The 11,944-nt window shown below is 36.4% G+C and overlaps 1 protein-coding gene across 4 annotated transcripts in view; it reads right to left on the bottom strand.

Moving 5' to 3' along the window:
* The window catches only part of fndc3a (fibronectin type III domain containing 3A), a 97,197-nt gene that overhangs the window by 8,880 nt on the left and 76,373 nt on the right, over nucleotides 1-11,944 (bottom strand). For all 4 annotated transcript variants that reach the window (XM_079885847.1, XM_079885849.1, XM_079885846.1 and 1 more), the window contains exons 15-23: nucleotides 10,729-10,867; nucleotides 10,413-10,481; nucleotides 10,217-10,335; nucleotides 8,478-8,583; nucleotides 7,379-7,554; nucleotides 7,132-7,245; nucleotides 6,013-6,162; nucleotides 4,490-4,848; nucleotides 3,423-3,635 (exon numbers count right to left, since the gene is read on the bottom strand). In XM_079885847.1, the coding sequence (XP_079741973.1) occupies nucleotides 3,423-3,635; nucleotides 4,490-4,848; nucleotides 6,013-6,162; nucleotides 7,132-7,245; nucleotides 7,379-7,554; nucleotides 8,478-8,583; nucleotides 10,217-10,335; nucleotides 10,413-10,481; nucleotides 10,729-10,867 (1,445 nt within the window). The remainder of the gene's footprint in view (nucleotides 1-3,422; nucleotides 3,636-4,489; nucleotides 4,849-6,012; nucleotides 6,163-7,131; nucleotides 7,246-7,378; nucleotides 7,555-8,477; nucleotides 8,584-10,216; nucleotides 10,336-10,412; nucleotides 10,482-10,728; nucleotides 10,868-11,944) is intronic.

Genomic DNA, 11,944 nt, shown 5'->3' with positions numbered 1-11,944 from the left:
AAGAACAAACAGCACTGAAACTATAGATGTATCTTGTTTTCCTCTATCAAAACAATTGAATACAACACACCTAAAACAGTCCCTAAAACTAAGTATCCCTAAAACTGATTCAAATATAGATTCTTATACACGTTTGAGAGCAAGTTAATGTGCCTCAACCATTTTCAGTGGATTTTTGGTACTCAGAGAGTTATGTTTTTGCAATTCTTTTAATTGAGGGAAACAAGATACATTTCTAGTTTAAACATTTATTCTTCAGACATTCCTCTTCAAATGCAATCAGCTGTGTGCAAAGTGAACCACATTTGGTTTCCAATCACTGAAAATGGGTAAAATTCTACAATTTGAACATGGAGCTGCTTTGAGCTCCCCATATCTATGAGACTGAACATTATAGGACCTGGAAAATGAAGATTCCAAAAAAAAAAACAAAAAAAAAAAAAAAAGTTTATTAAGATTGAGAATCTAGAAGGATATTAAGATATCTTTAATACTTTTAGAGTTACAGGCATGCAAACTTTGGAAAAGGAATATTTACGGCACTCAGACAGGGATGTTCTATGCAATTGAGTTGATAAAAAAAAATAAAAAAATAAAAAAAGAGATGCATCTCTAGTTTCAACATTATTTGTTCTTCAGATATTCCTATTTAAAGGAAAAAAAATATCAGCTGTATGAAAAGTGACCCACATTTGGTTTTTGACCACTGAAAATGTGTACAATTGACCAATTTACTCATGGAGCCACATTGACATGTCCATATCTCTGGCATTGAACCATATTGGGCCTTTACAATGAAGATTCCAAAAGAAATGTTTGTTAAGATCCAGAATCTAAGAGGATATTAAGATATCTTTAATACGTTATGAATTAAAGGCATGCAAACTTGAGGCAAAGAACACAAGTGCCTTTTTGCCATATTTGAAAAGTCACCGTTGGCATATAATGCAACAAAGATTGCTTAAGTCAACAGATTTTAAGTAATAGACCTACAGTACCAATCTCTGTGTAAAAATAAAATGATGATACTGCCATTTTTCTAAAGTCAATTTTACACCCCAGTCATTTTACTCCAAATCTCAGGGTGAAAATTGTCATTTTTTGACCCTCATCTACAAAACAGTGGATTACTCTGTAAATATACATCTGTGACATGTAATATTTTGGCTTTCATCACTATTTATGTTTGTCTTCCTACAGAAAAAATATGAACAAAATCAAAAATGTATTATGAGCCGGAGAAGTTTCCGAAATTTAGTTGATTTGACACGGAATGACCCTGATGCTGTTTTGCTCATAATTGTTTATGCAATTTACTGATCGAGGGTGTTCACACTTGTAGTTCAGTTCTCTTGGTTCTTTTGGTCGTGATCTGCAACATCACGACTGATAACAAAAAAAAAAAAAAAACTGGAATGTTTGAGCATTCTGTCCTTTTTAGAGTTGCATCTTGTGACATTATGTCCTGTTTTTGGTTCATTTAGATGTCTTTGGTCCATGTCGTGTTCATATTTAATTCGAACCGAACCAGAGTTCATTTTGAAGCTGAGAGAGACACATCTTTCGCTTGTTTGGTGCGCAACAGGGTTCGGATGACAGTGTTCACACTTATTCAAATGAACCGCACTAACAGAGCAATCGCACCAGAGTTCGTTTTAATCGAAACAAATATGCCAAGCGTGAACACACCCATATAAACATTTAGTTTATACTATTATAAACTCAAATAACCTGTGTTATTTCATTGCTTTGAATAAACAATTTAATACAGTGCATTATTATTTTGCTCACTGCACCCTCTTGTGGCCTCAGGAGACAAGCCAAAAGCTGTTCTCCCAAACTAAAATTATGCGTTTAAATTTGAATATTAGTAATATTTAAGTATACCTTTTTTTCAGCCATTTTACCAAAGTTTCTTTGGTAAATAAATTTGTGATAAGACTGCCTTTGATTTTTCTACACCCACATATCCAGAAAATGTATTTGTGAAGAATTCACTTTCAAAGTAAATTCTAAATTGTCCACAAAATTATTTAAAATTGACAATTTCCTGAGCATCAAGATCCTCCATAAAGACACATATGTCATTAAAGCTGTAGTCTACGATGTTGAAAATCGGTCGAGAATGCCTGAGACGGTTAGGAAGTTTTAAAAAAATCATCCCGCCCCTCCACACACACACCCCTCCCCTCTGTGCTACCTGATCCCTCCCACCGGGAAACGACCTGAACAACGTCACTCAGTCAAGCTGTGATCACCGGTAGTAAACATCCTCTCTCACAGCTGAAAGCAGTGAACACATAAAGCCTTGAAGGAATGAACACTTACAATTTTGACTGATTGACGTCATTTACTTTCACAACATTGCTTAGTCGCTTCAATCTAATGACCTCGCTAATGACACATCATATGTAAAGTTGACTTTCGACACTTGAACTTAGTTGCTTCATCAACAATTCAATGTCACCATTGTCCTAACAAAATAGCTCAGAGGCACACGTTTGAGTTCACGCCCACGCAAGATTAGCAACACATGCAATGTTCTAACAGAAACCCGCTAGGCCTACTGAAATATATTCAAGCACTTCAAGAAATATAATTACTTTGATCCGTGATAGGCGATGCTAAACGGCTAACAGTCCAATGCCGACCGGCAGCATGAGCATGTTGTCAGACTGATAAAAAGCTATTTATGTAACACCTCACACCATAAAAGTATAAATAAATGCTTACCTGCTCAACAAAAAGTCAGCCGTGAGTGTAGGGGCAAACAGGGCCGCTTGCTGCTGTCGGTTTGTTTTTTCTCCATTGCTGAGCTGATGCTACTTTGCTAGCTACCATAGACTGTCAGCGCGAAATTTCATATCGCAGGAGGGGGGCGGGGCGGGGTGGAGACGCGAGCGCCACGTGGAGTTTCAAGTGGAGCAGGGGATTGGATGAGAGCAGTTGACCAATGTAAGCTGTCCGGCCGGACAGCTTACATTGGTCAACTTCTCTGCAGCTGTACACCCAATAGAGTGAATGGATTTTTTTCATTCTTTTTTCTCTTCATATTGTTAGGATTGTACTGTAGAACCATAACCAGCATCTGAACGAGGTTATTAATAATGAACAATCTTTGAAATCGTAGACCATAGCTTTAATAGATATGTAAATCCTTTTCTTCCACGTATAGATATATTAAATACATAATGCTAAAAAAAACACACACAAATAAGTTGGCATAATTTGTAGCAAAAATCGCTCCAGTTGCAAAACGCCAACTTGGGGGGGATAAAAATCTTTGTTAAAATTAAAATAGTTATATTTCAAGACGTAAGAACTGACATCGCCTCAACCCCAATCTTACCGACTCCAAACTTTTGAATGGTAATGTATAATTGGCTGATTTTCACAAAGGCAAAAATAATGTTGCAACTTACCTCCCATTTCTATCCTCCATTTGGAGATGGTACTGTAGGGAATCGGTGGGTTGGGCCTTGGCCGGGCCGTCGCCCCACTTGAGCCTGAGGGTCTGGTGGCTGGAGGCGGTGCACTCCAGACGGGGAGGGAGGGGTGGCAGTGGCTTGGTCTTCAGTTTAAAGGTGTGACTAAAGGGTCCTGCACCCAGACTATTCAGAGCCTGGATCCTTATCCTTCAAACACAAGATTCATTCAGTCACAGCTGGGCTTATTATAGCTTGGAATAATTCAGATTTGTTTTTGTTTTTTTTAAAGAAAATATGCCCACCAAAGCTAAAAAAAAATACATCAAACAGCAATATTGTGAAATATTACTACAATTGAAAATAACTATTAAACTATTATTACATTTTAAAATATAATTTATTCCTGTGATCAAAGCTGAATTTTCAGCATCATTACTCCAGTCTTCAGTGTCACATGATCCTTCAGAAATCATTCTTATATGATGATTTGATGCTCAAGAAACATTGAACGTGTGACTGGAGTAATGATGCTGAAAATACAGCTTTAATCACAGGAATAAATTACATTTTAAAATTAGAGCTTTTGGTTTAACACGTTTATTTGGTGTGATTAATTATGAAAAAAACAAACAAAAAAACATGTTAAACTTAAAATTAATAACGCTTTTAACGCACCCTGCCCCGGGCCCAGACCTGTACGTCATCTTGCATTGCATGCAGTTTAGTTACGTAAATAATGTAGAAGCCTATAAAATGCAGTAAAAAAGCCACTAAAATTCAAGATATGAGGGGTTTTTGTCTTATATTTGTATCATATGATATAGTTTACCAACATCACATGATCAAGAGTACGGTTTATTTGACAGATAATATTATATATTAGGGGTGGGCGATATGACCAAAATCTTATATCACAAAACAAGTTATTTTATTTCATGATAATGATATATATCACGATATATACAGAATAGTTTATTCGAGTCATTCACTCGCAAAAGACTATACTGGTCACACAGCATGTTTGCTGTTGCCAGTGTTTTGTGCCACAGATTTCGTTGTACCTGTAGGTGGTGTCGGGCTGCAGATTCTGGATGATGTATTTGGTTACGGGCCCTGTAAGGATGGGTTGTTTCTCTCCCAGGTCGATCAGGTAAGACGTGATCTCTGATCCGTGATCACACGGCGCCTCCCAGCGCAGCCCGAGGCAGGTGGACGGAGAGTAGAGGAGAGGAGCGGCCTCTTCATCCTCCTCTTCCTCCTCCTCCTCCTCCTCATCCTCCTCCCTCTCCGTAGTCCTGCACTCCACTCTCATCTCGGACTCGCGGAGAGCGTGGACACTGCTGACCGTCGCTGGCACAGAGCAGGGCGTCTGGCAGAGCACAGCGTCGCTGAAGAGCCCCACACCGGCTACATTCACCGCCTGAGGCACAAATCACAGTCAGTGACTAGAGTTTCAACAGGCCTGACAAGAACATCAAAGAAACCTTTCATCTGTAACCTTCAGTTAATGCAAAGACACAGCAAATGTGTTAGAAAACTAGACAAAAAGCAAAAACAAAAAACATGTACAAAAAAATGAATGAACGCAAAACAAAAATCAAATACAAGAAAACAAAACAAAAACAAAAAACATGTACAAAAAAATGAATGAACGCAAAACAAAAATCAAATACAAGAAAACAAAACAAAAACAAAAAACATGTAAAAAAAAATGAATGAACGCAAAACAAAAATCAAATACAAGAAAACAAAGCAAAAACAAAAAACATGTACAAAAAAATGAATGAACGCAAAACAAAAATCAAATACAAGAAAACAAAACAAAAACAAAAAACATGTACAAAAAAAAATGAATGAACGCAAAACAAAAATCAAATACAAGAAAACAAAACAAAAAGCAAATACAAAAAACTAAATAATGTGCACTAATCATACTTAGTGACCAAAGTTTGAACAGGCCTGACAAGAACATCAAATACTGTACACCTTTAATCTTTAACCTTTATTTAGTGGATTCTAGCAGAGCCAGCAGAAAACTCATCAAGACTAATTATACTAGACTAACATTAAATGCACTGAAAACGAAAAATGTAATGCATCAATTATAGAATTGATTAACTTTTTGTAACACCACACTATTTCAAACACCGTTCCTAAGACTGAATTAGAATTGTATCGCTCTGGTAAATCTGCAGCAACAGTCAGGGATTGAGCTTTTTTATATATATATAATAAAAAATAAGTTTTTTATAAATAAAATATAACAGAATTTCAGCCAACAATTAGTAGACAACAGTCCTCAATACAGTAATAAAGAGCTTATTTTAAAGCCCAAAGAAGAAAATAAAATCAATATTTGTCTGTCAACACTGGGTGGCGCTGACAATATAAAGTTGGCACTTGCCCAGTCATCTAATGTTTATGAATCATCAAGCTGATTGTTTTGCACTTACAGGAAGTAAAAGCATAATCAGCCACCAGACTGCTATTTCCTGGTTTGTTACGTCATATCTTGCCATTAACAGGTCAAGCATTCAGTATTTTGGCAGGAATAAGCATGTGTATGACAGTGTTAGTTTCTCACCTGGACTCTGCAGAAGTAGTTGGTGGCAGGCAGCAGCCCCCTCATCTCATGGGACAGTGCAGCACCGGTGTAACACAGCTGCATACTGCCCTCTGCCGCCCCCCACTCCAGGCGATACTCGGAGACCGCCGCTCCGTTACAGGCAGGGGCCTGCGGGGGTGCCAAACACGTGTGAGAGAGAACAAACACCACAGAAAAAGCAATAAAAAAAATAAAACAAAACTAAATAAAAACACAAAAAAGTAAACAAGATTAAAAACAAAAAACAAATAAAAAGCAAAAACACCAAAAAAAAAATTAAACAAATAAAAATAAAAAGAATCAAAAAGCAATAAAAGCACTACAAAACTACTTAAGGAGGGAATAGTTATTTGCATCTATGATATTATTTCAATAAAAGCTCATAGCCAAAAACAACCTGAAAAATATTTTTAAAAAATGATATTGCAGAAAAACATATGCTACAAATTAAAAATTAAACACTCAAATCACTCGAATTAAATTCTGATGTAGTCGTGCTATTTTAATATAATTAAGTTTTTATTCATATTTTAAATAAGATTTTATTTTTATAAAATCTAATTTTGTATTCATTTTAAATATATCTTTTTTTGTGTGTTTTTTTTTTTGTTAATGTAATAGTTTTAGTAATTTTGTTACATGTTTTTGATTTATTTATTTTTTAAATATGTCTATATATTTTTTATTAAGTTTTTGTTCATTTAGTTTTAATTATATTAGTACTTCAAATTAAACTAGATGAAAATTGAGAAATGTTGGTTTGGCAACTAGCTGAAATCATATAAGTTTAAGTTTCAAAGTGTATAATAACAAATAAAATAAAAATTATATATATATATATATATATATATATATATATATATATATATATATATATATATATATATATATATGAAAATTGATATATACACATTTTTATTTTTTCAGTTAATGTTTCATCATCAAGTAATGTTTTATTTTTTTTATGATTTTAGTTAACGGTAATAACCGTAATTCACTCACAGCAAAATAATTTGCTAAAATGAACCTGAACTCTCAAAAGGTACTAAAGAGTTGCTTGATACAGTAAGAACACTTTGCATCATGGGATATTCTCACCTCCCAGCTGACCACAGCACACGTGGGTGATTTACAGGTGAAACAAGGGGCCCGACACGTCTCAGGGGCCCCCGGACCTGTCGTGACCTCAGAGCGCTCCGAGAAAGGGCCGTACTGTTGAACACAAACAAAAATATGAAACAACTTGCTAGCTGACACAAAAATATGTGTGGCACATTTTATGAAAAGAACAGATTATTAGCAACTATGAAACAAAGTCTGTGACATTTGAAAGGCTTGCGCTCACCCCAGCTTTGTTGGCAGCTCTGATCCGGAAAGCGTAGGTCCTGCCGGGCAGTAAACTGCCCACTGTGCAGTCCAGTTCACAGCCCTGGTACACTTCCCTGCTCTCTTCCACCTGCGGAGCGAACATTTCCACGCTGTACGAAGACACTGCACTTCCTCCATCCACCAGAGGGGGCGCTAACAGATGCAACGAGAGAAAGCGTTTAGATGCATCTGAAATACCACATATTCAGCAAGGACACATTAAATCGATCAAAAGTGACAGTAAAGACTTTTTCATTTTCACAAGACAAATTAAATTAACTGCTCTGGAAAATAAATATCCTGAAAAATAGTTTATCAAAGTTTCCAAAAAATATTAAGCAGCACAACTTTGATAATAAAAAATGCTTGCTTTCTCAAAGATCATGTGACACTGAAGACTAGAGTAATGATGCTGAAAATTCAGCTTTACATCATAGGAACAGATTACATTTAAAATTATTTAAATTTCACATGATTACGGTTACTTTTCTTTCTTTTTTTTTAAATGGAAGCTTGTTTCTGCCACCACATAAACATTACAAAAGGTAATTGCAACTTGTCTCATAATTCAGATATTTTTCCCCTCTCAATTGCGAGGTTATATCCTGCAAAAGAGCATAAGAGACTTATTTTAAAAACGTAAAAAAATTATTCAAAACTTTTAAACAGCAGTGTACAGTGTTGGGGGTAATGCATAACAAGAGAAAAGTAATCTGATTACAAACTTGTGTTACAAGTAACTAATAAAGTAACTCATTCATTTTCTATTTACAACAAAATAAGTACATTTTTCAATTGCTTGTTTAAAAAACAAACAAGCAAGCCCCACCCAGGTGAGAAAAAGTAATGCAAAGTAACAGAACGCATTACTTTCCATAAAAAGTAACTAAGTAATGCAATTCGTTACTTTTTTTGGGAGTAACGCAATATTGTAATGCACAACATTTAAAAGTAACTTTCCCCAACACTTGTAGTGTAAAATACACCACTCAAGCCCCCACCCCCCGATTAGCCCCAAATACATACTTAATTGTTTATACGCAATTAATACGCACACACACAAAGCCCAAGCTTACCCCAGCGTATCTGCACCTCTCTCGCTTTGGGTTTGCCCACGACCCTGGGCGGCTGACACGGACCAGGAGGAACAGGTGGCGTCTGGACCTGCAAGGCCTCCGTCAACTGAAAACAACAAGCATGAGAAATCAGAAAGACTGGAGAATCTTGATCCACTTTAATGGTGTTCCCCCTCCTGGACGAGAAGAGAGTGTGTGTGTGTGGGCACCGGCTGAAACACAGACAACAGACCACAGCCATGTGAGCATCCTCTCACATTCGTATGCGAAACCCAGACGCTGCCAACATGAGTCATAGCTGTGCGCTGGCAAGTCCCGCATGCAGATATACATCTGTAAACCGCCAACAATGCCATCACAGCTGAGATCAGAAGACGGAGGAGAGAAATTACTACCAGCCGCTTGCTAAAAGCACTCTGTGATGGTGACGTCAGCCCGGCACTCTAGTGTGTCTGTACGTATGTTTAGGGTTTGCAAAGACAAAGGAGTCGGACGTTTTTGTTACAAAATAATTTGTGACAATGTGAATAGTGACTTGAGACAGTTAACATTGTTAGTTCGAACACATCCCGAAACTCTTTTCAAACATGAATTATTAATGCGTGGTTATTTGGCTACGATCGAGACTACTTCAAATATTTAGTTAGCTTGTTTGTTTGTTTCTTTTGTTTGTCTTTCTTTTTTGTTTGTTTGTTTTTTTCTCTCTCTCTCTTTGTTTGTTAGTTCTTTCGTTTGTTATTTTAATATCTTTTTTTGTAAATTGTTTGTCCTTCATTCTTTTCTTGCTGTCTTTCATTTATGGTATCTTTGTCTTTTGTGTGTCACTGCTGTAAGTGTATTTGGAGTATTTTTCTTGACACACTTAAGTCAACTTTGAAAAAGTGCACTCTGTAATGAAGTTTTACTTTAAATAATTCTGTTTTAATATCAATATTTTGTAATCCTTTAAAGAATTTCACTTATTTTGATGTGTTGACAGTACATGTAAAGTACTTGATTATAATTTTAACTGTAGTGTTATTTGATATTACATTGAAAGTTATGTACTAAACTGCAACTTCAAAACAAATGTGTAACTAAAAATATATTTAAATACATGACGAGTTTGAATAGAAATGACATTCAAGTATATTTTAGTTTACCATAAATGCAGCACACATTGTGCAATACACGTCAAAGACAATAGAATTATGAAATTATACACAAAGATACTTAAATCCTATCAGATAGTTGCATTTAATATAAAATTGAACTTTAATAAATGAATATATCCACAATAAGTGCTTTATTAAAATTATGCTAAAGAAAACACAAGGGACTCACATACATGAAGACACCCCAAAATAAAAGTTTGTGTGTACATAATATGTTTACGGTGTATACTAATTTTGTATATGTAAATACACACACATGCATGTATATATTTGAGAAAATGTGTTATATATCTCAAATATATACATGCATGTGTGTGTATTTATATATACAAAATAATTATACACAGTACACATATTATGTAAACACAAACGTTTATTTTGGATGCGATTAATCGTTGCGCAGCCCTATAACATTGCTAGCACAATAAAGCTCAGTGTTAGAGTGGTGGGACATTCTCATTCTAGAGAGCATTTCATTGGCCAATATTTTGTATAGGTGATATGAGCGATGAGTCGTCACTATTTAAAATGAAGGTTTAACATGGCACTAAGAGGAGTAAGGAAGGCATGATGTGTGTGACATACCGGGCTCTCGCCTCCGGCACTGATGCAGTGGACTCTAGCCTGGTATGAACATCCTGGGCTCAGACCGTCGCAAACACACTCCATAGCCGAACCGCTGTACACCTGATTCCAAGAAGACCCTGAAAACACACACACAATCAATGAAATAACCATAATAATGCCAGGAAGCACACCAGGAAACCTCAGTGGGACGTACCACATAACCCTTCAGACAGCTCCACCACATACTTCGTCACATCTGAGCCGCCATTGTCTTTGGGAGGCTCTGAGAGGAAACCACAAAAAACATCAGTATTAGCAACTTCAGCTAGTTCTTGATACTGAGGTACATTCTGCATTTCTGTTCGTTTTAACATTTTAATTTCATCAGTTTAGCTGCCTAGCATGAACATTTAGTCGCATATGCGAGTGATTTACGCACATTGTAAAAGGGTTTTATGAGGACTAAATTAAAGATGATGTTTTGATTGTTTTTTTTTCTGTGATGTGTGACCGTAACATGCTGAACTGACCCCAGGTCAGGCGGAAACTGGTCGGGTGAGGTTTGCCCTTCACAGTGAGTCTGCAGGGGCAGCTCGGCCTATCAGGGGCCGTGGTGAACTCAGACACAGCGCTGGGGTTACTCTTCCCTTCCGCGTTATAGGCCACAACCTGCAATGATGAAAAAGAAAAAGGAAAAATTAGGCAGTGTGTGTGTGTGTGTGTGTGTGTGTGTGTGTGTGTGTGTGTGTGTGTGTGTGTGTGTGTGTGTGTTGGTTCATTAATGATTCAAAATGTCACAATGCAAAAAATCTGAATGGTCCTAAAAATAGGCTTCATTATGACTCACACAAACACTGGGTTCAGAGGAAATGCAAATCTCTAGGGCCTTTTAAAAGCCTTTATATTCACCACCGAATTTATCTCACTCAGAAAGAGTTTTTTCCCCTGACAAAAGTGCAGGATGAGGAAGCGTTTCGCGGTTCGGAAATGAACGGTGGTGTTGTGATGTCATCCGTCACAGTAATTGTCAGTAATTGGGGATGTGAGCTCTCGGCAGGTAATCAGCTCCTCTCATCAGGACACATGCGGCCGTTCTGAGCGCATTAATACACTTTTGTTTTTGGAAACGAGATTATGATCAGCGCATCCCTAGCGACAGCAGAGAACAGTGACCGATCGCATCAGTGCACCGCCTGCTTCATCTCACGGCCACTGGAAACCGGTGAATCACGACCGGGAGATGAAGAGAGAAAACAAAACTAGAACAAACATCAAAGGAAAGAACAAACTAACTAATGATGGAATGAACAAAAGAAAAACAACAGCAAGATTAAATGAAGAAAGAGAACTAGAACAAATAAAATATGAAATGAGCTGAAAAACAAAAGGAGAATAGAGCAAGCAAGACAACAAAGAATGAAACAAAACACTAAATGAACAAATGAAGAAAAAAGCTAAATCAAAAAGAACTGAAAGAGAAATAAAATAAATGAAAGAGCAAGGAAAGAATGAAGGACAAAGACAAAAAACAAAACAAGAAAGAAAGAATACTACTTAATCAAAAATAAAAGAACAAGAAAAGACAAAGATACCATAAATGAAAGACAGTAAGAAAAGAATGAAGGACAAAAATGTGCAAAAAAAGAGATTAAAAAAACAAACGAAAGAACAAACAAACAAAGAGAGAGAGAGAGAAGAAAAAAAAAGACAAACAAAAGAAACAAACAAACAAACAAACAAACAAAC

Source organism: Squalius cephalus (genome assembly GCF_949319135.1).
Source record: "Squalius cephalus genome assembly, chromosome: 11".
Taxonomy (NCBI): domain Eukaryota; kingdom Metazoa; phylum Chordata; class Actinopteri; order Cypriniformes; family Leuciscidae; genus Squalius; species Squalius cephalus.
The sequence above is the reverse complement of the archived record's forward strand: the minus strand, read 5'-3'. Positions and strand labels throughout refer to the sequence as shown.